This window comes from Aspergillus affinis (genome assembly GCF_023601865.1).
Source record: "Aspergillus affinis strain CMG 70 chromosome Unknown NODE_76_length_176809_cov_89_000192, whole genome shotgun sequence".
NCBI classification, from domain to species: Eukaryota; Fungi; Ascomycota; class Eurotiomycetes; order Eurotiales; family Aspergillaceae; genus Aspergillus; species Aspergillus affinis.
Window position 1 is genome coordinate 144,504 of NW_026515857.1, and position 20,361 is coordinate 164,864.

Here is a 20,361-nt window from a genome sequence, read left to right on the forward strand (position 1 = left end):
GAAAAGTCTAGATAATAAATAAAACCTTAAGGAGAATGTAAGGAATGTAGGGACCAAGGCCCAGACAACGAAAAGAAAAGATCTAAAGAGCGAGTCTATAAATATATGTTGGATGAAAGGTTTATAAAATGAAGTATATACCTTCGCATGTAGCGAATATGCTTGACAAAGTCAAAATCGAGGGCATGTTGCTTTTTAAGCGCTTCCCTTGGTCTTAGTTCCTTTGGGAACACGCGCCCACCAGTAGACTCCAAGGGCAACAACAATGTTGAAGACCAAGTAAGCCCACATGATTCCAAAGTTCCTCCACGCATCGCTCCAGTAAGAGTCCACGCTGGCAAGGAAGGTATCGGTTTTGGACATGGAGCAGTAGGAGCAGGAGCTCGTGGCGTTGGGGTTAATGATGTTTCCACCAGTCCGAATGGCGTACTCGCTCAGGTACCCGTAGCAGGTTTGGGAGCTCGGGGGGTCGAAGATAAGGTATTCGTTAGCCGCGCAGGTGACATCTGTGCCACTGACAGCGGTGGACAGCATTCCCGACACTAGATAAGTGAATGGGGAAAGGCGATACATGAAAATCCAGAATCTGGGCATAGCGTCGGGGGTAGCGACAACACTGCAAATCCATATATTAGTAAACCGAAATTCATCGAACAAAGTAGCATAACTTACCCGCAGAACAAAAGCAGAAGAGAGAACATCAAATTGGCAAGGTTGCCTCCAGTTTCCGCATTTTCCACACCGGCAACGACCATGTGCGTGAATGTCGATGTGAACCACAGGAAAACCAATAGGTAGAGGAACATCAGCGCGCCACGTTCATGCACGGCGTCAGTGGGTTCAGCGTTGGCGTACAGACCGACCGGGTAGTACCAGCAGAAGAACATCAAAACGGCAACCAGGAAGTTCCAAGGCAACTCAACGATGATATTCGAGGCCATGAAGACCTTCCACGAGTACATCTTGGATGGGCGCTCGCGGACTTCAAAAATGGATCGTTGGATAATGAAGTTAGGCATAATCTGTTGAACCAGATTGCCAAAGATGGTCATAAGCATGAAGATACTGAACATCTGATTCTGCAATCCCTGCTGGGTATTCTGGGCGTGGAAGAAAGAGAATCCGTTGTACAGAGCAGTGAGAATCGAGAGGATGAGTTTGGACCAGATATAGGAAGGAGTGCGCCAGTATTGGGAGAAGAGCCGAGAAAGACACTGCACGAGCTGTTCTTTGGTCGAAGACGCAAATTCGCGGTGTTCCGTTTCGGTGTTCTCGTCTGGCTGCTTTTCGGAAAGAGTAGACTTCAGCTCAGCCAGGTGGTCAAGAACAGCTTGCTTTTCAGCGCTCTTGTTCCAAGTCTCTGGCCAGTCGATCTCGCTGTGCGATCCGGGGGCTGCACCGATTACTTCGAGCATCCATTCCGCAGGGTTTTCGCCGTCGGTAAGAGCATGGCCACCATTGCGCATGAAGTAGTCCGCCAGGATCGAGGAGTTTTCACCGATCTTTCCGAAGTACACAGTGCGTCCTCCCTTGGCAAGGAATAGGAGTCGATCGAATCGCTGGAACAGCATGGCAGAGGGCTGGTGAATGGTACACAGAATAGCCTGACCGTGCTTGGTCAGGGTCTCAATCAAATCCAGAATAGACCAAGAGGTTTGGCTGTCCAAGCCAGACGTAGGCTCGTCCAGGAAAAGCAATAGCTGAGGTCGGGCAACGAGCTCCACGGCAATGGTCAGACGCTTACGCTGCTCAACGTTTAATCCTAAAAATCATCAGTAATCAGAGACATCCAGCGACGACAGTGCCTCATTGCAAGGAATAACATACCTTCACCGGGAACACCAACAACGGCGTCAGCGTATGTTTGCATGCCGAGCAACTCCAGGACTTCTTTAACGTAGTCGAGCTTTTCTTGACGACTAATATGGGCTGGCTGTCTAAGCAAAGCACTGAACTCCAAAGCCTCGCGGACCGTGGAGGTAGGCAAATGAACATCTTGCTGTTGAACGTAGCCGGTTTTGCGCTGGAATGAGCTGTCGCGGGGACGACCATCAACGAGGACATCACCGGTGACAACACCCATGGTCACGCGAGTCGCAAGGACGTCCAAGAGGGTAGTTTTTCCGGCGCCAGAAACACCCTATTGAATAGTTAGTGAGCTGCATTGCACTATGAAAGATCCGAGATTTACCATCAGTGCGGTGGCGGTACCGGGCTTGACCCAGCCGTTCACATGGTCGAGAATCCGACGCTCTTCACTCTTGATCTTGATATCGTAGCAGAGATCCTGCCACTGGAAGATGGCAGTCTGTCTCTGAATATTAGCTCCAGCGCCCTCGGACTTCTCTTCCGCGCGGTAGGTCGCGTCTGCCGTAGTCTCAGAATCCTGGGCCTGGGCCTTCGGCTGATGACCCCGGCGGAAAAGGAGGACTTCTCCTTTAGAGGCAGCTTCAGTGATGTATTCTGTCGCAATGAGGTAGACGCACATGAAGAAGATCATGAACCCGAAGACAATACCCAGATTACGCCAGAGATGACCGTTGCTATAGGCGTATGCAGTCTCCAAGTAGGCCTCTCCACTGACGTACTGGTCTCCCGCAACGGACGAGACAGTGCTACAGATGGTATTGATGGAGTCCACATTCTCGTATCCCTCTCCAGATGGAACGAAGGAGGCGCAGGGGAACTCTCTGTTGCGGAACTCATTGACCATCAGGCTTTCAAACGAATACGCGATGGGATCAATGTAGTTCATCCAGCGAGACCATCCCAGCATGTCCTTGGTAGGAATGATGAAACCTGTGTAGATCACGAGACCCAGAATGAGCAGGGCGGCAGGAACCAGGGCTTGCGCCAAAGAACGCGATGCGGCACCGAAGGTTCGGAACACCATGGACATGGTCAGTGTGGTCACGATGGAGAAAAGCCAGAAAATGAAAAAGGCCCCGGGTTCGCGTTTCAGGTTGGACATGAAGTAAAGCGGGAGATTGAAGGTCACCGAGTTGGTCAATTTATACGGAATATCGCACAGCATAGATGCAACTCCTTCGGTGAACGGGTGATAGAAGGCGTATCGGGATTGCTTCTCCACAATTGGACGCTGGGCATAGAGGGTCAAGATCTCGAGCGCGCTGGCAAACGCAGCCAAAAGAACGGCATAGAAGAGCAATACTTCACGCTGGTAGAAACTGGAAGTATCCCCGTTCATGTTATAGAATACACTGCCCAAGATCAAAGACATGAAGAAGTTGCCAAAAAGAGCAGAGTATGTCAAGGTCATATCAGCTCTAAGTCTCTGGAAACCACGGGTAAGGTTGAGGTGGATTTGTTCGATGACCGAGAGCGTGTAGGGAGATTTGGCACGTTGCTGCTTTGACTGCATCTGGCGGCGTGCTTCACTGAAAGTAGCCAAGGACTGGCCGCCGATGGGATGTTCCTTGTCGAAAGCATCGATCTCTTGAGCGAGACGAGCACACTCCTGGCTGCTTTGCCAGCGCTGCGCGAACTCGGCAGGTGTCCGAGGCACCTTTCCTTCCCATCCCGTCTTCACTCTGCGCTCAGACGGGCTGGTCAGGGAGGTGAGGAAATCAGCCGTGGTCTGGCGAGATGGGCAGTCGAAGCCCATGTTGGTAAAGAAGTCACGAGCCTCGCCGGTCGGGCCAAAGTAGATCTGTTCACCCTCATAGAGGACAACGACCTTGTCAAAGACCTATCACATGATAAATATTAGGTTTGTTTCCAGCTGTATAGATATGTCATTGGGATTTCCAACTCACGTCGTAGGCACTCTGCGAAGCCTGGTAAATCGCAACACAAGCCGTCGTGCCTGCGTAGTCGCTCATCAGGCGAAGGTTCTTGCAGAATTCCAGTGCGTTTGCACTGTCCAGACCGCGCGTACTGTTGTCCCAGCACTGCAGCGGGGCACCACTGAGGATAGCCTCGGCGATACTGACTCGCTTGCGTTCACCTCCACTGACACCACGCACGAAGTCGTTACCAACTCGAGTATTGAATGTGTGCCGAAGTCCGAGCATAGCCATCACCACGTCCCGGAGATGCTCGGCGTATTGCTTCCTTGTCAACCCGGGGAATCGAGTGCGCGGGGCACGCGCCAGGGCGGCAAATGTCAAAGTCTCCCCGACCGTAAGCTGAGGGAAGTGGACATCGGTCTCAGCGCTGAAGATAGCTTCTCCACGGAACTGCTTCTGCATCATGGGGGCCGAGATGCCTGTTTTATATTGGTTACTATGCTCATATCTAATGATGGACCGCATTGCGTACCTTGGTAGTTGAGATAACTCTGGTCGTTGACATAGATACCATTCATCTCACCGGCAACTGTCTTCAAGAACGTCGAGCAGCCACTGCGTCACATATTAGTGCTGTTATACTTTAGGTCCATTTTGGACGGGTAGACTCACCTTCCAGGACGACCTAAAACCACCAGCATTTCTCCACTCTTGACAAGTCCATTGAAGTTCCTGAGAATCTGAACCTTCTGCTTGCCACTTCCGACGAGGTTGCGGACTAGGCCACCAATACTCAGAATAGAATTAAGAACATCCTTCTGATAGTCGGTGGGACTACCAAAACCATGCACGGAGAGATTCTTGAAGGCCACACCCGCCGAGCGTTGAAGGAAACGCTCGGGGTCTTGCGACTGAGCCGCGACCATGGAACGAATCCAATCCTTGGTCCTGAAGTTGGGACTGTCAGGGTGCCAGCTAGTGCCCGTGTCATCCTCGAAGAAAGGGTTTTTGGAATTGGCTGCAGAGAAATGGGTGGAGTGCCGGGTCAGTTCCCTGACCATCCCCTCAACCTCATCCTCAATATCAATATCCGACTCCTTGTCTTTCTCGTCATTCTCGAGTGTAGTTGACGAAGCATATGTTTCTCCAGTTTGCGAGGTAAATCTAGTTTCCGAGGAAAACCCGGTCGCCATACGCTGCTGATACTGCGTACTCTCAACGGAGGGGATGCCCCCCAAGACCGACATGGTATACAAAGACTCTATGCACCAGAGAGTATGATTCTAGAACAACAGAGATCTGTGTGGTCCTCACACTCTTTTAAAGATCAACCGGCAATCCTTTGATTGCCAAACTAGCTGATAAATCAGAGCCACTAACTTCGGTATCCGGAATTCCTGTCAATAGTGCTCGGGATTTTCATGAACCGAAGACCCTTTGGGGCGGGGAATTGGTGTTAATGGATAGAGGGTGGGTTCGTCATATCTAAGCGACTCGAATTCTGACCCTCTGGTTCCCCCTGAAGCTAACGCGCATGGCAAACCGGTGTTTTAGCCCTGGTAGATGCATTCGACGAGTTACAGATACATGGCGGACATTTCAGGTGGGTCCGGACGCCGTTTTCATCCAAGTGGGTCGGACGGCGGTACGTATCGATCTCTGAGATTACGTGCTTGTTACGCTCGGATGTTCAAGATCCGGCTGAAAGATTCCTCGGGATCAGCCGTAATTGGTCAACACGACGATATGTATTAAAATGGAATACAGTCGAACTATCACAAGAATCAAACAAAGGGCCAAAAACGAAGAAGAACATCAAGAAGAACCAGAATTATGGGTCATAATTCCCCATGGCTCCATTGCTTTGGACCTCTACCAGGCCTACTCTCAGATAAAATAAAAATTCAAATGAAAAGAACCTGTCAGATGCCACTGGAAAAAGTGCAGCATCTAATCCTAACACATGTAGTATTCCATTCATCCCCCGGGATCTACAACGGTAGCTGGAAGGATTCCCCTACCGTGGATTGCGTATCTTTCAGTAGCAAGGCTACCAAGTGAGTACCGTGAAAAATATAATATCTGAAAAGGGTTAATAAATTCAGTGAAAAGGGGCCATCGGACCCATACCTTAATGGCTAGCTCGATAGTCCAGTCCAGTTGTTTCGCATTAGCCACAACAAGAAACCGATCCATGGTGCGACTCGCCACGATCTCAACTCCCTTATATCGTGATCACTTGTCCCTAATCTACTCTCGGATCCCTGCATGCCAATCTTCCTTATGACTTGGTATTCAGTTGGGGCAAATAAAAAGGCCTAGTTCGTTGGCTACTACGATCCTTTGTTGATACAAACATAAATTTGTATTCCGTGCCATATAACCATGCCCCGCCAAAACTCGAAACCGGTGGTGTCGAGGGACTCGCCCTATGACAAGGACTACCTGCGTTCGAGAGTACCAAAGGCGTGCGACCGTTGTAGGAGGAAGAAGACAAAGGTATGGACCGTGATATCCATATACCCCATCAATCGAAGGGTCTTGATCTGACCAGATGTAGTGCGATGGATCTAGTCCTTGTCAGAGATGTCGAGCGGAAAATGCCAATTGCGTGTTTGGTGATCGGAAAAGAGTTCGAGAAAAGGTATATCCTGAGGGGTAAGTACTAGCATACCTAGTGCAATGTCATGAAACCCGAGTTGTTAACTTGGTAATTGCAGATACACCACATTCTTGGAAGAACAGCGAGGTTGGCTCATTCACGGTATCAGAGAGTTGTATCGACATGTTCAAGCGGGAGATGGTTGGCCTGGAGAACCACTGAAGTGCGACGCCAACGGTCAGCTGTTGGTGCATGATATTCTCTCTCAACTGGGGTCTCTCGACCAGGCTGGAGCCTCAACTACGGAGGAGTCCAAACAACCTTCACAGCAGAAGCTTCAAATCCCCCAAGATCGAAATTTGCAACGGCCACAATCTTCCACCGGGAGCTCGCACAGCCTGACCCTAGCCCAGGCTTCTCCCATGACTCCTACCTATCTTTTTTCCTCACCAAGGATGCCTCAAGCCCGAAATACTGCATTTATACACGACTCATTATCATTGCCCACGCAGCCTATTGCCGATACCAGAACTCTCCAGAGTGCATTCGACATACATCCGACCAACGATGTTGATCAGTCCGGCAAACTAGATATGATAGACCCTGCAAATCATGTCGGGCTATTGTATAATGATGTCCAGGCTGGCTTCCCCTCGCTCCAATATCCCACGGATGGTGACTCTATGTCTTCAGATTTATTCCCCGGCATCGGGTATGACATAGACGACTGGGAGATGTTCTTTCAATCCATTTCTAAAAACCCAGTTGTCGACAGGGGGTTATTCGATACCATTTTATGATTCGCAACCTTTACCATTTGAATATACTACTTGATGAAAGCTGTGCCCCCCTTCGAGTGATCTTACGCCCGTCTCCATTCTTGACTCTACTATGTATTTATACGAATCTACTATGTATATTCTCTATGTGATGATACTATTCCATGGTGACTAGATGACTGAGAGGTGATAACTTGATAGCAACTTGCTTCGTAGAGAAGCTCCCATCTCTTCATTTATTCATCTATTGCGGTAGTAGAAAATGCCCTACGATAACGGATGAATAAGCATCTGGTTAAGTAACTAGTCTCTCTTTGCCACCTAACATTTCATTTTGAAAATTCTCCAAGGGTACAAGGCCGCTAGCTACAGGAAATCTATGACGCATCTATTCAGTCTGGGGGCGTACAATAAGGTTTTGGGCACTACCCCAACCCGTGGCGGTGGTGCTAATTAGTCTTAAAGGAAATAACGGGAGGGGGATTTCCGGGACTCTTCGACCCATTAGAATGGCCTGGTTCCACCAGACATGTGAGTTTATGCAATAGCAGGCTTATCTAGGATCGCTTATGCCGACTTTTGCCTGCATTAAGTTAGTACAACTGAATCAGACCCGGAGGCTTAAGCCACTTTTCCTGACCCGGTGTTCCCGCTCCGATGCCACGTTCTAGAACATCAGATCTCGGGACCTGGCTGGACCGAGAGTGGATATTGGCAACTTTTCTCTACCAGCCTCGACAACGCTTAGCCGTGGCCTCCCGTCTAAAGCCTTCGGACCACCCACCGCCTTTTTGCCGGTGGGTGGTCCGGTGGGTGGTCCACAGCGAAATTGAATTTATCAACAAAATTGAAGAAATGAAGCAATTTTACTATCACCACTAATCACCGCGTAAATCAACAAAACAAGGCAGATTTTCTTGACCCGCTGAATTGGCTGAATTAGCCGCTTGAGATGAAGCCTTTTTTGATCTCGTAGATGCAGGTTTACGTTTTTTTTTTGCCGTAGACCTTCTCCCACTGCTTTTGAAGCTTCTTTTCATCTTGAAGAAGCCTCTTTTTCCTAGTCTCTTCAATTGTACGATTTCTCTTACAATGAGAATACCGCTATCCGAGAGGTTTGGAATGTTACCTCCTGAAATCAGGGAACTTTCCGGATTGTCACTTCCTGAGCCAACTTTGCAGACTGTTATCCGTACATGAGCTGCCTTTTTAGATGTTGTAGTCAAGTAATCCACCTTGGTCAATTTGATGCAGCAAAGCAGTCCGAATACCGTGGGATAGTACATGGATCCGCAGAATGTGCGATTTTTCGAAGAGCGAACCACGGATCCTATCTAGTCATGGATGGGTATTGTAGGTAATCGGGCATTGCAGTGCCTCATCGCCTCAGATATCCCAGGAAGGTGCAGTGCCCGTTTGCATCATAAACGTAACGACGAGAACCTTTGAAGCGATATCAGAATGCCCGACGATAAAAGGAGCAAGGCCAAAGGCAGAGAAATCTGATAGCATTTTTGGTCGGGCATCCTAATAACAGCACATTGTGTGCAATGGCGTATATGATATGACGGGTGGTTAGGCGGGCAGTCGATTGAATCATTCGTGAAAACCGATTTGTCCACTTCAAGACCCGCATACCCCTCCAGCACGAGTATAAAGGCACTACGTACTGAAGTATAACCAGTGTAGATGGTCCGGAGCAGAGAGATGCCCGGCCTTGAAAAGAGTAGACCCACCCGAAACCGTTGAAGATGCCCGGTTATTTCCTTCCATCCCCAGCTCTCATAATCTTGGTCAAACAGAAATCGCGGCATCTTCGTCCTCCCAAACCGTGGCTAAGTTGTCGATAACCCCGTCATTCTAGTTAGCATGTGGAACTGGTCTACTTTGCTACTGCTCTTGCCCGGGTATCTGGTCGGCAAGCACCACCGAGCAACTGGCCTTCAGTTCACCGACATGGCCAGACCCTCGCATAAAACATACCCACCATGCTCAGCATTTGCAAACGCTCTTTGCTTTTAGTCAATTCGCTCCATTCGGATTCCCAGGTTGACTAGTCTTCACACCGGGCAGCCGCTAGTAACAGACTGCTGGGTCTTCTGTCTCAAAGCGTGACCAGCCAAGAATCCATGCCATCACGTTGTTGAATATTTGGCCTGTGACATGGCTTGTACGTGGGGGCAATGTAGGAGGGAAGACGCCCGCCGATCGTGCTTTCCACTATATTTGGTTTTCTCTTCTCGGAACCACGGAGGCAGGACCACTAACCCTTTTCGGGAAGTTGATCAGGAGTACGACTTATGGGCTTATCCTAGATCTCGAACACGTCAAAAATTACGAATATGAACTCCGAGAAGCTGCCGGGTGTTGCGGAGAGGGCTTCGATATGTTCCTCTAGCAGCTTATGCTTGTTCCATTACCTTATATTTCGCAGCAATGCATTATAATCGTCCCAAAGGGAGGAGTTGGCGTGTCTAAGCCCCTTCTCACGTAGGTAGAAGCAAAATATATGTGCAAATTGACCACCTTCATGACCCGCCAGCGTGTCCGGAGCTACAACACCCTTCCCCTCGATCAAATGCCCAGAGACCAAAATCACCCAACTCATGGACTTGCGTATTGGTTCTAGTTTGTTCCTCAATACCCGACAAAGTCGGTGTCGAGTGCTTAGCAATATTACTACGCAGATAATCTCGCCTGCCCGGTCAATTGGGCATTCATTTACCTCAGGCTACAGGTCAGCTATGATCGATATTCGTAACAAAGTGATGAAATTTGTAATCCGTAACAAGCATCCATCTCGAACGGTGTGGGAACCATCGTAATCCACTACCTAACGGAACCAGTCAAAGAAACCGAAGCAAAATACACCAGATACAGTACATCTCATTCCTTAAGAAACGACATATATACAAATAAACATACGCGGAAATACCCTCCCCGCCCCGTGCAAACAGCCCAGACCGATAATCAATACCGGCTGCGATCACTCCTCACCTCGATCCGCGTCTGGACCCTAATGTCCCCATCATCCGCTACTATGTTGCGCACGGAGTCGTCGTCGAACCCGCTGCCGCGCGGCGACACAATCGTGTTCGTTATCGCATTCATCGACTTCAACTGCGTCGCTTGGCCCGGGGTGTCTCGACCGCCGGAGAGACTCGAGTACGGGTGATGGCTGGGACCCTTGTTGAAACCGAGGCCCGTCCCGGAGCGCGAGTCCTGATCTGCGGTGCCACGCTTTGAGGGGTGCAGGATACGGTTGCGGAGCCAGCGCGGCAGTTTAGAGAATAGCGGGCGCATGCCGATCAGACAGGCGGCACTGAAGTACATGCCAGATTCGACAATAGTCCAGCACATGACATCCGTGGCCCCTGGAGTTGTAAGTTGTTGTTAGATTCGGGACCGGTAAAGAGTTCGGGATATGAAGGGAGGCAGACTTACAGGTGGGATCTGTTGCGATGATGTGGGAGTCACGGAAGAAGATTCCGGTTCGCATGCAGGAGGCGAAGAGACCACTGGATCGGGGTTATTGTTGGACTGTACGTTCTGGAGAGAAGAGTAGAGAAATAACAAGAACGTACATGCTCCCCATTAAAAACAACATCGCAATCCCGGCCCTCTTCCCCGTCGAGGCCTTCAGGTCCCAGACAGTCGGAATGGGCAAGATGAGAATCATCACGTCCTGGATCACCTGAATAATGTTGGTCAATACGTACTACAGTATCTTGTTGATACATCTTCCTCCCGGAATCGACTTGTCCCAGGTATACGCGAGGGGTAAACATTCGAGCTGCGCGGTGATGAGAGTGATGAGCATATGACCGAGCAGAAAAGCGATGACAACCCAGCACATGGAGCGGTAGAACCTGCTGGTGAAGATGCGTAGGTAGAGCGCCACGACGGAGACCCGGGACAGGGCGTTAGAGGGCACATAGACCCAAAAAAGAGTGTATAGGAGCTTCGAGTAGTTGACTATCTTTTTGGGATCCTCGGCCATGACAGAGGCGCTGTGTCGACCGAGACCACAGTATATTACGTCCACTGGCGTTCATGCTAGGGTTTGTTGAAGGGGCTATGGGATGAAAGAGAGAAGGAATCCCTACGGTATAGAACGATGATCAACCCCACCATACACATATAGGAAGGCCACAGTAAGAATTCATCCCAGCCTCTGGAGGCTTGAGTGAGGCTGCGTGCATACAGCCGCAGAGCCAAGAGAATGGTGCCCAGTACCAGAATGAAGCTGACCACCGCGATCACTTGATTGCCTTTGTCGGCTTCCATATACCCCGGAGGATACTGCGGAGCTTCTGCGGGAGAGTCTGACATGACGGCGAGGACAACTCCGAGAGGGTGAGACCAGCGCAGGATGAAGCAAATCGATGGGAATGATAGAAAACAGGGAAGGTGACGACGGCGATGAGAAGCCACAAGGGGGTAAGAAACCGACAGCAGAAGCGGGGATTCATTTTTATCAGTCAGGTTGCCTGTCGGCCCCCATGGCTGCAAGTTGGACCAGCCTGATGCTTTAGGGATGACCCCAAACGCTTTCCCAGGCCAAGAGGGGGCTAAATTGAGGCGCGGGCGAAATCGGCAACCAAATTCTCCCCAAGAGGGGTACAGGCGGGGCTCTGCATGTCAGATTCTCGGACCGATAGGCATGTTTGACGCCGAATTGGTAGGGTTTCTTCCTTGATTGATCTGATTCTAGATTTCCATAGTTGGGCGGGAAATTGGCGACGGGGGCCGCATCCGCGCTGCCGCATATTATATTGTGACTACTACGTTGTATGTAACATGGATTGGCAGTTATTCTACAGAGCTGCCACCGTCATCTCCATTTCCGTCTGCTTCGTCACCCAACTGCCCATTACCTTCCACGGCCGGTCCGGTTGTGTCAGCTTGACATCAAACCGATAGAAGAACTCGGTAATGACCTTCACAATTTGGATCATCGCGATATGCTGGCCGATGCAGGTGTGGGCACCGGCGCCGAACTGAACCGTGATCTCGTTAATTTCATGCCCGACGTTCCACGGGAGCTAGGAGCTCACGATAAACAAGAAAGAAGTAGGGGAAATCTTGTAAGAGCTGAATTTAAGAGACTCACCGTAAATAAACACCTCTTCATCTCGGTCCTCTCATTTAGACTCGCCTCGGTCCACCGCTCTGGTCTGAAGACGTCGGTATCGGCCCCAAATATCGCGATGAAGCACCCAGGCATTCACCCCTACTGTAGTATTCGGGGGGAGGTGGTATCCATCGATAGTAGCTCCCGGGCTAGGGACTTTACGCTCAAGAATCGTGCCCGTATTAGGATGAACGCGGAAGGTCTCGTGGATGACGGCGTCTCTATCAGGGCATCTCTGTTAGGGACTTTGCATTCAGTGGAAGGGGGTGACGCACAGATAAGGTAATGTTGACGCCTTCGCATAACACAGTTGGGTATCATCATCGTCGGAGAGTCCCTCTTCCTTGCGTGCAGCGGTGATCTCTGCACGCAGGAGCTTGATAACGCGAGGGTTCCGCGCTAGGTAGTACCAAATTGCGCGCAGGGTGATGGCCAGGACGTCGTGGCCGGCCATTCTATATCCGAATTAATTGGGTATTTTTTAAGCTAATGAGAAGCAGGACAGAGGTCATACAGATTGATGAAGATAGCAGCGGTGATTTCCCGCACGGACAGTTTCTCGGGCTGCCTTTCATGCAAGGAGAGCAATTTGCTAAGCATATCGGTCTTTTTTTCTGGTGACTTGCGACGCTCCTCAACCTTATTAAATGTAACCTGTTGCATGTTATTAATTTGCCCATGAAGATTCCAAGATTAGGGGGAAAAGCTCACCAAGAGCAGAGGCTCGGCCTTTTCCGCGGGCACGAGAGATCGCATGATCCGCAACGCAAAATGAAGGATCGGGGCTTGGGTAAGCTGGAACCACTAGAAGTCAGTGTACAAAGAAAGAAAAGCTGTCTGAACATAAAATTACCAGTCCAACCATGTAGAAAATCCGGTTGGCAGCCTCAATCATCCCTTTCACATCGCTCCCTCGCTCCAGAAACCCCAACTTCTCTGACATATTCACATCAGCCAAGCAGTCGTATGCATAGAGATGCAACCACAAGGACATATCCAGAGATCTGCCCTGCTCCTCCTTCATTCGCCGCAGGAATAACGCCACGCAGCTCCTTATCTGCAGCTCAAATTCCTTCACGGCGGACTTAGTGTAGAGCCCGCCGATGTTCTTGCGCAAAGAGGCATGGTACTGGACGTCTCGAATCGAGAAGAGGTTCTCGAGTGGACCGCCACGGAAGCTAGGGGCGCCCACTTCGTAGAATTCGGTCTAGAGGGGGAGGTAAGCTTACGAAGGATTGTTAAATGGCAAGTCGAGTATCTAGATACCTTGGGGAAAGCGGTGCGGGAGGCATGAACGATAGAAAAAGCCTCCGGACTGGACACAGAGACGTGGTGCGGGCCGATACGAACGACGGGTCCGTAGCGTTCGTGCGCCGCCACGTTGTCAATGTGCATCCTTTGCCGATAGACGGAGGCGACTTTCCAAACATTGCTGAAACTGGCCAAGAAAGGCCCGGGTATGTGACGCAACGCGTTATAACGGGTTCGGAGCAACTGAAGCAGTGCCAGAGCGACACTACATAGGATTACAGAGACGAGGAGGGGCATATTGAGCTTTGAAGACTGGAGACTGCCTGGTGAGGGGACTCTAGATATCAGTGGTTGTGAGAACCCCAATATTAATACCCATTCCACGCAGATTCCGCAACGGGGCCCGGGGCTGAGTCTTTAGGCAATCTCAGGTACTTACGGGCTTCGTTGCTCGGCATGGCCTGATTCGCTCGCTCAGCTGGAAAGCCTTAGGCGCCGTGATCAAATCATCCTGCATCCAATAACCAACGTTCATCATCAGAAATTGGATTTAGGGATGGGGGCCGTTGGGCGAGTTACAACGGCGCAGCTAATCGTTTACTCATAATACAACACGAAACCTAGCAGCATGACAAAAAAAGGCCTTTCTGAATTACATTGCTCAAAAAAAAAAAAAAAAAAAAAAAAAAAAAAAAGAATTTATCCCTTCCAGTTAGCTGATAGATAGTGGCTCTAGCCACTGAACAATCCGTCTTCTATAAACTGCGTTCCGAGCATCTCTCTGACTATACTCTGTGTCTATATCCCGGAGGATCAGAAACATACCGGCCCATCTACAAAAATGGCTTACAACCTCCTGCGTGCGCACTATTTAACACTGCATCATACTCTGTCCAGGTTGCTGTCTCTGCTGTTTCTCTCCTTATCCACACCGCAGAAACTCTTGTCCACGAAGGCGTCTTTTTTGCAGTCTCCTGTCTTCCAACAAACAACCAGCGAGCTGCAAGGGTCCTTGGACTCTCACGGCAAGTACTGGTGGCGCACATCCGGGCTGCTCATCAGTGCCCTCCTCGAGGCAGCCGAATATTCCGCTCTCGCACAACATCGTATCCTGACGTTTTTCGGACGCACTATCGCCCCTTACCTGGGGCCCACTTACACTCCTGGAGCGCCGCAATGGCAGAGCTTCATGACAGATGACCACCATCCCATCGAGCTCAGCTGGGACTGGCACACCGGACACCAACCACCCACGGTGCGCTTTTCTATCGAACCTGTGGGGATCCACGCTGGCACCCCGGCCGATCCAGAGAACCAAAAAGCGGATATCTCTTTCCGCACGGCCATGACTGCAGCCCTGCCAGATACTCACATGGCCTGGTTCCAGCACTTCAACCGCGAATCGACGCCCAAGACCCCGACGGGGCTCATGGAAGGCCACCGTCCAAGATCTTCTACGCTTTCGACCTCTCTGCCAACAGCATCAAGGGCAAAGCCTACTTCTTCCCGGGCTTCCAAGCTCGCGCCACCAACCAGACCAATCTCGAAGTCTTGAGCGCTGCCATCGCCAGTGCACCCGGCTGCAGCAGCACTTGCGACAACCCTAACCCCCTCGTGGCGCTGCACGCCTTCCAGGACTTCGCACGCGACTCCCTAACTCCTCCTTTGGAGATGGATATGCTCGCCATTGACATGGATCCGCCCGCCGAATCACACCTCAAAATCTACTCCCGCAACCGTGTCACGAGCTTCACCTCCGTTCGCCAAATGATGACTCTAGGCGGTCGGATTCCACCCTCCGAGGACCTAGCTCGCGGGCTCCAGACCCTGCGCTCTCTCTGGGACGCACTTTTAGATCAATCCAGCACGCCAGAGTCCCATCTCCTGACTCCGATTAACCACCGCAGCGCCGGAATCCTCTATAACGTGGAGTTCCGACCCTACAGTGCGTCCCTGAAAGTGAAAATCTACATCCCCGTCCGCCATTACGCTTCCAGCGACGAGCACATCCTGACCGCCATCCGTACATTCATGACCTCGCAAAGCCAGGACGCCTACCTGCGTCGGGATTATGGAACCGTCCTGCGCCGAATAGTGTGCGTATTTTCAATTTCTTCACATTCTTTCTGCAGTGACTCACTGTCTTGATCCCTCTCCCTGTCATCCTTGCTAGGCTGGATCTAGTCTAGATCGGGGTTTCGCTCTCCCTCCCTGCCGCGTCTGCTGATCCCGCAAACTGACACTCGGCTTGTCTCTCTCAGCCACGATGACGCCTTACGAGACCGCGGCCTGCACACCTACATCGGATGCTCGATCCAGGCGGGCGGAGACCTGCGCGTGGTATCTTATGTGAATGGACAGGGGCCGAAACTTATTGATGGTGTAAGGGTCTAAAGTCTGACGGCAGCGTGCAGGGGGGCGGAGTGACGATATTTGCAGAAATGAGCAATTCCGCGACGGGGAACTCAGCTGGATATTGGCTTGCTTGCCAACGAGGCTGGAATTCCACACTAATGTGGTAAGCTGCCTCGTTGGCAGGGATGGAAGTGGGGAGTTGGTCGATGCATGCGTACTTCCTTACCTATTTGCAAATGGCTGTCTTAGTGTCTTAGGTGCAAAAGAGCGTCACCACGAGGCGGAAGGGTTTGGGATATATTGTACATAATTAGTGACTTGGCTTAGAATGCGTAGACTTTTTGAGGATTGCTGGACTAATTTATTTATATATATATATTTTTTTCTGTGTCTGTATATATTTGTTGAGCACCTAGCCGGAGCGGCATTCCGAGATCAAACCCAGTTCAACGTATCGATTACAAAAGCCTACATAGAGCAATATACCCTTGCATTAGAAGCTCTTGCTTCTAAAATCAAGTAAAACACCCCTAAGAACTACCTAGCCTTTGGCCTTCTTGCCTTCCCCCCCCGGGAGCCAACCGAGGAGGTAGCGAAGGAAGGAAAGAAGGAACGAACGCCTTGCCGGGATGATCTTCCCGGCGCTTACGGGGTACGGTATAGTATTCAGATTCAGGTCCTGGGAATAAATCAGGAGTAAGATATGAATGAACAAGTGAGTGGTAGTATCATTGTGGAGTCTCTAAGTCTTGCATTTGTGGGCTACTTATGGCGAGTGTAACCCTACCCTTGTAAGGCATGGCAGTGTCTATGCTGGCTAAGACACGGGCTGAGCGGAGAGCAACTTTTCCGTTGGAAATAAGCCCGAAATCGACCAAGACTCAGGTACAGTACTGACTCGCACACGACTTACTCCGTACGCTGTAGTCTGTTATCATCTGTCGAAAACTAATTACTTGGCCTGATTGGTGCGTCAACTAGAGAAGAGGGGAACCCTGTCGTCCTGCAAGGGAGGTGCACTTGGGCGGCGCACCTAGTCTCGTTAGTCGAAGGTATATTGGAATTAAATTCAAGTCTCTACCAGAGTGTCCAATATTCCCTTCCCTGGAGGTATCCCAACTGTCTCTTCCTATATCTTCATGGCTTGAATTGAAGTGTCAAGTCTAAGCGGGGGACAACCCACGGGCCACACAATAACTCCACCCCCGAAATCCTCCATCAATTCTTAAATCCTCCGGGATGATATCGCCCCACTGGCATCAACCCACTAATTGTGGGCCAATTACGAGTCGTAAATTTTAGTCAGGACTCCAGACTTGCTTGTATCTTTGGCCCCCATTTGCTCTCCTCCCCTTTCCTTGCCGTTGGACATAGACGAGGCTAGCAGAAGCAGTGCACAAGAGATCGTTCCTGGCTCGCCGTTTGGCATTTTTCGGAAAAGGATTTTTACTTGGATGGAGCTTATTCATAATCGATACAGGCTGATGTTTTCATTCGTTCATTCGTTCATTCGTATTTGAAAGCTGTTATTCTCGGCCCTTGCATGGCCCGTACGGGGTAACCTAAACATGTAGATGGAGGGGCGGAATTTTTCCCGGAAGTCGGTTGATATCTATTTGGCTGGTTGACCGACTGTGGGCACGATAGCACAAATGGTATTTTCTTTCATTTTTGTCATGCTAGTCGCCTTGTGCCTGACAGACCAGGATTCCATAAATAGCAGTAAAACATACGGATCAAGATCACGCCCTTTCCTTGCCAATATTCTCTAGCAACTGTCCCGCCGCATCCACCAATCCACCACCACCGTCTCAAACGATCGGAACAGAAATCCCAACTCGCCCTCCGTCTTGCTGGAATCATACGGCGCCGGTAAAGTTGGGATAATACCAGGTTTGAAAATTCCCTCCGCTGCAGCCCTGGGGTACGCTTTCTTCACGTAGTCGTACGTTGCGGCGTAATCGGTCGGATTTCAGGCGCTAAACGCCCTCGGCGAGGCCTCGGACGGCGAGTACCCAAGCGCCTTAAGATATAGTGCCAAAAGGTCCGCGATGTGCACGTAGCCCGGGATGACGTGAGCGATAGAGAAATGGGGGCTGTTGGAAGCGGCGAAGGCGTCGGTATCATTAATCTCATTGATCTTGCCGAGAATTTAGGCTGTAGCACCGGCTAGAAGTACGAAGGGTGCCATGGCGAATAGGGAGAGAGACAAAAAAAAGAGAAAAGAAAAATAGTGGTCTGATAATGAGGTTATCGTGGCAATGGCTGGGGCCGGCGTCGTCCACAATGCTACCACGGTCAATATATTCCAAACATTGTCCCCTGTTTGTCCCCTGGTGAATAATTCTGCTCCCTCTGTCTAAGTATTCGTAATTGAAGTTCTTCGATTAAGTGAATCTTACCATGGACCCGGCACGTGAGGACGCCATTCACCATGAACGCCACGTAAAGGTTGTTTGCGTTGGCGCCGGCGCCTCAGGACTCTGTCTTACATACAAGCTGCAGCGATCGTTTACCAACTATTCTCTCACGGTAAGCTTTAATATACCCTTACTTCCGTACCCACGAGCCTCACCTTACCCAGGTCTACGAAAAAAACCCCCGACGTGTCTGGTACATGGTACGAAAACCGCTACCCCGGCTGCGCCTGCGACGTGCCCTCACACAACTACGTCTACTCGTTTGAGCCGAAAGCCAACTGGTCCTCTGTGTACGCCGGCTCGTCTGAAATCCGCAGTTATTTCGCGGGTTTTGCCAAGAAGTACGATCTGGGACGGTACATTCGCACGTCGCACCTCGTCACAGAGACACAATGGGATGCTGAGAAAGGCCAGTGGATCGTGCAGGTTCAGGATTTTGCGACTGGCCAGACGGCCTCGGACTGGTGCCATATCCTTGTCCATGCTACGGGGTATCTGAATAAACTGGCCTGGCTAAAGGTGCCGGGGCTTCACGACTATCAGGGCATTAAGCTGCATAGTGCGGACTACGACGACACAGTGCCGCTAGCGGGTCGCGATGTTCTGCTCATCGGAGGTAGATCTTCAGCGGTGCAGATCCTTCCAGCAACTCAGCCGACTGCGAAAAGCGTAAAGATCTTTATCCGCTCACCGGTTTGGGTGTTGCCGGATATAAGCACCGAGGCAGGAGCGTTCTCCGAGGAGCAGATCGAGCATTTTGTGAACCATCCAGAGAGTGTGTTGACATTGAGACAGCAGAATGAGCGGACGATGAATAGTATATTTAGTAGGGCTGTCTGTGCTAGTTCAATTAAGCCGGGTGCTAACATCTCACAGCGGTCTATCTGAAAAATACTATCTTGCAGCAACAATGCAAGGATCTTCTGGAGTCAGAGATGAAGAAGCTCTTCCAGAACAAGGAGCTCCAAGAGAAGCTTATCCGTGATTTTGCTGTGGGATGTAAACGCGTCATCCCCTCCGGCTTCCGATATCTGAAGGTATGTACAAATATTAGCGTCTTTCTTTCCTCTTTCTTCCGCCGGCGTTAAGTTGACCAAAAAGACCCTCCAAAAAGAAAATGTTACCATCGTCCCCGGCAGCGTCACCTCATTCGCCAAGTCCGGCTGTACCAGCACCAGCACTAACGACCAAGTCCACTCCGGCGACGTGGTCATCTGCGCCACCGGCTTCGACACGTCCTACATCCCTCGCTATCCTATCCTGGGCCCCTGCGGCCGCAATCTCCAGACCGAATGGGCCGACTCCGTCTCTGGTTACATGGGGGTCGGCATCCCCGAGTTCCCCAACACCTTCACTATGCTAGGGCCCTGGACGCCCGTCTCCAACGGTCCTACGCTGATCGCCATCGAAGCCCAAGCCGGCTACATCTGCTCCTTCATCGACCGGTATCAGACGGAACCGATCCACAGCATGGCGCTAAAGCGAGCGGCCTGCGAGGACTTCAAGGCCCACGTAGCCTCCTTCATGGAGAAAGCCGTCTGGACAGATCGGTGTCGCAACTCGCATAATAACCACATAACTGGGAACCGTGTCCCAACGACTTGGCCCGGTAGTACGCTGCACTACTTGGAGGCTCTGAGAGAGCCCAGAGCAGACGACTGGGAGTTTGTGTATAAGGGGAATCGGGATTTTGCAGACGGAAGGGGATCCCACGGCGGATTTAGGGTATTACATCCGTCAAACGGACGACGGGCAGTGGGCGAGTCGATGGAAACGGACGCTGGTGATGGCGAAGACGGGTAGTTTGCCCCCGAGAGCGCTGCATCGACAGGCTAAACTGGCTGCTGCGGCGGGTCGGGGCAATTGGGTGGCTTCTACAGAAAAGCCTGAACCTAAGGTGGAGGTATTGGAAATAAACGGAGAAGAGGAGGGAAGGCCGCAGAAGAAGCCACGGGATACGGAGACCGTGGTGGCTGGGGATGCTTTATAGAGGAGTTTGTATACAGCATGTTTTAGCGTTGTCGGACTAAATCTAGATGAGGTATACTTATACTTACATATACATAGTATA

At 50.7% G+C, this 20,361-nt stretch overlaps 6 protein-coding genes across 6 annotated transcripts; 3 read left to right on the forward strand and 3 right to left on the reverse strand.

Annotated features, from left to right (window-relative positions):
- Window positions 1-195: 195 nt before the first annotated feature.
- On the reverse strand, window positions 196-4,996 carry KD926_010100 (uncharacterized protein; the record flags this gene model as incomplete). The annotated part of the gene is made up of 7 exons (XM_053102609.1): window positions 196-616; window positions 673-1,762; window positions 1,828-2,140; window positions 2,192-3,709; window positions 3,777-4,228; window positions 4,282-4,364; window positions 4,422-4,996. 7 exons carry the CDS (start codon window positions 4,994-4,996, stop codon window positions 196-198), a joined length of 4,452 nt encoding a protein of 1,483 aa, XP_052953979.1.
- A 1,138-nt stretch (window positions 4,997-6,134) lies between these two features.
- KD926_010101 (Zn(II)2Cys6 transcription factor domain-containing protein) lies at window positions 6,135-7,151 on the forward strand (the record flags this gene model as incomplete). The annotated part of the gene is made up of 3 exons (XM_053102610.1): window positions 6,135-6,248; window positions 6,310-6,407; window positions 6,470-7,151. 3 exons carry the CDS (start codon window positions 6,135-6,137, stop codon window positions 7,149-7,151), a joined length of 894 nt encoding a protein of 297 aa, XP_052953980.1.
- Window positions 7,152-10,100: 2,949 nt separating this feature from the next.
- KD926_010102 (cytochrome P450) lies at window positions 10,101-11,462 on the reverse strand (the record flags this gene model as incomplete). The annotated part of the gene is made up of 4 exons (XM_053102612.1): window positions 10,101-10,504; window positions 10,575-10,648; window positions 10,850-11,140; window positions 11,335-11,462. The coding sequence occupies 4 exons, from the start codon at window positions 11,460-11,462 to the stop codon at window positions 10,101-10,103; spliced, it is 897 nt and encodes a 298-aa protein (XP_052953981.1).
- Window positions 11,463-11,947: 485 nt separating this feature from the next.
- Window positions 11,948-13,812, reverse strand: KD926_010103 (cytochrome P450; the record flags this gene model as incomplete). Its single annotated transcript, XM_053102613.1, has 7 exons — window positions 11,948-12,175; window positions 12,368-12,485; window positions 12,540-12,719; window positions 12,779-12,918; window positions 12,976-13,059; window positions 13,118-13,471; window positions 13,531-13,812. The coding sequence occupies 7 exons, from the start codon at window positions 13,810-13,812 to the stop codon at window positions 11,948-11,950; spliced, it is 1,386 nt and encodes a 461-aa protein (XP_052953982.1).
- Window positions 13,813-14,356: 544 nt separating this feature from the next.
- Window positions 14,357-15,909, forward strand: KD926_010104 (aromatic prenyltransferase; the record flags this gene model as incomplete). Its single annotated transcript, XM_053102614.1, has 3 exons — window positions 14,357-14,895; window positions 14,952-15,611; window positions 15,705-15,909. 3 exons carry the CDS (start codon window positions 14,357-14,359, stop codon window positions 15,907-15,909), a joined length of 1,404 nt encoding a protein of 467 aa, XP_052953983.1.
- A 2,395-nt stretch (window positions 15,910-18,304) lies between these two features.
- On the forward strand, window positions 18,305-20,093 carry KD926_010105 (flavin-containing monooxygenase; the record flags this gene model as incomplete). Its single annotated transcript, XM_053102615.1, has 4 exons — window positions 18,305-18,315; window positions 18,455-19,116; window positions 19,167-19,327; window positions 19,392-20,093. The coding sequence occupies 4 exons, from the start codon at window positions 18,305-18,307 to the stop codon at window positions 20,091-20,093; spliced, it is 1,536 nt and encodes a 511-aa protein (XP_052953984.1).
- Between the last annotated feature and the right edge of the window lie 268 nt (window positions 20,094-20,361).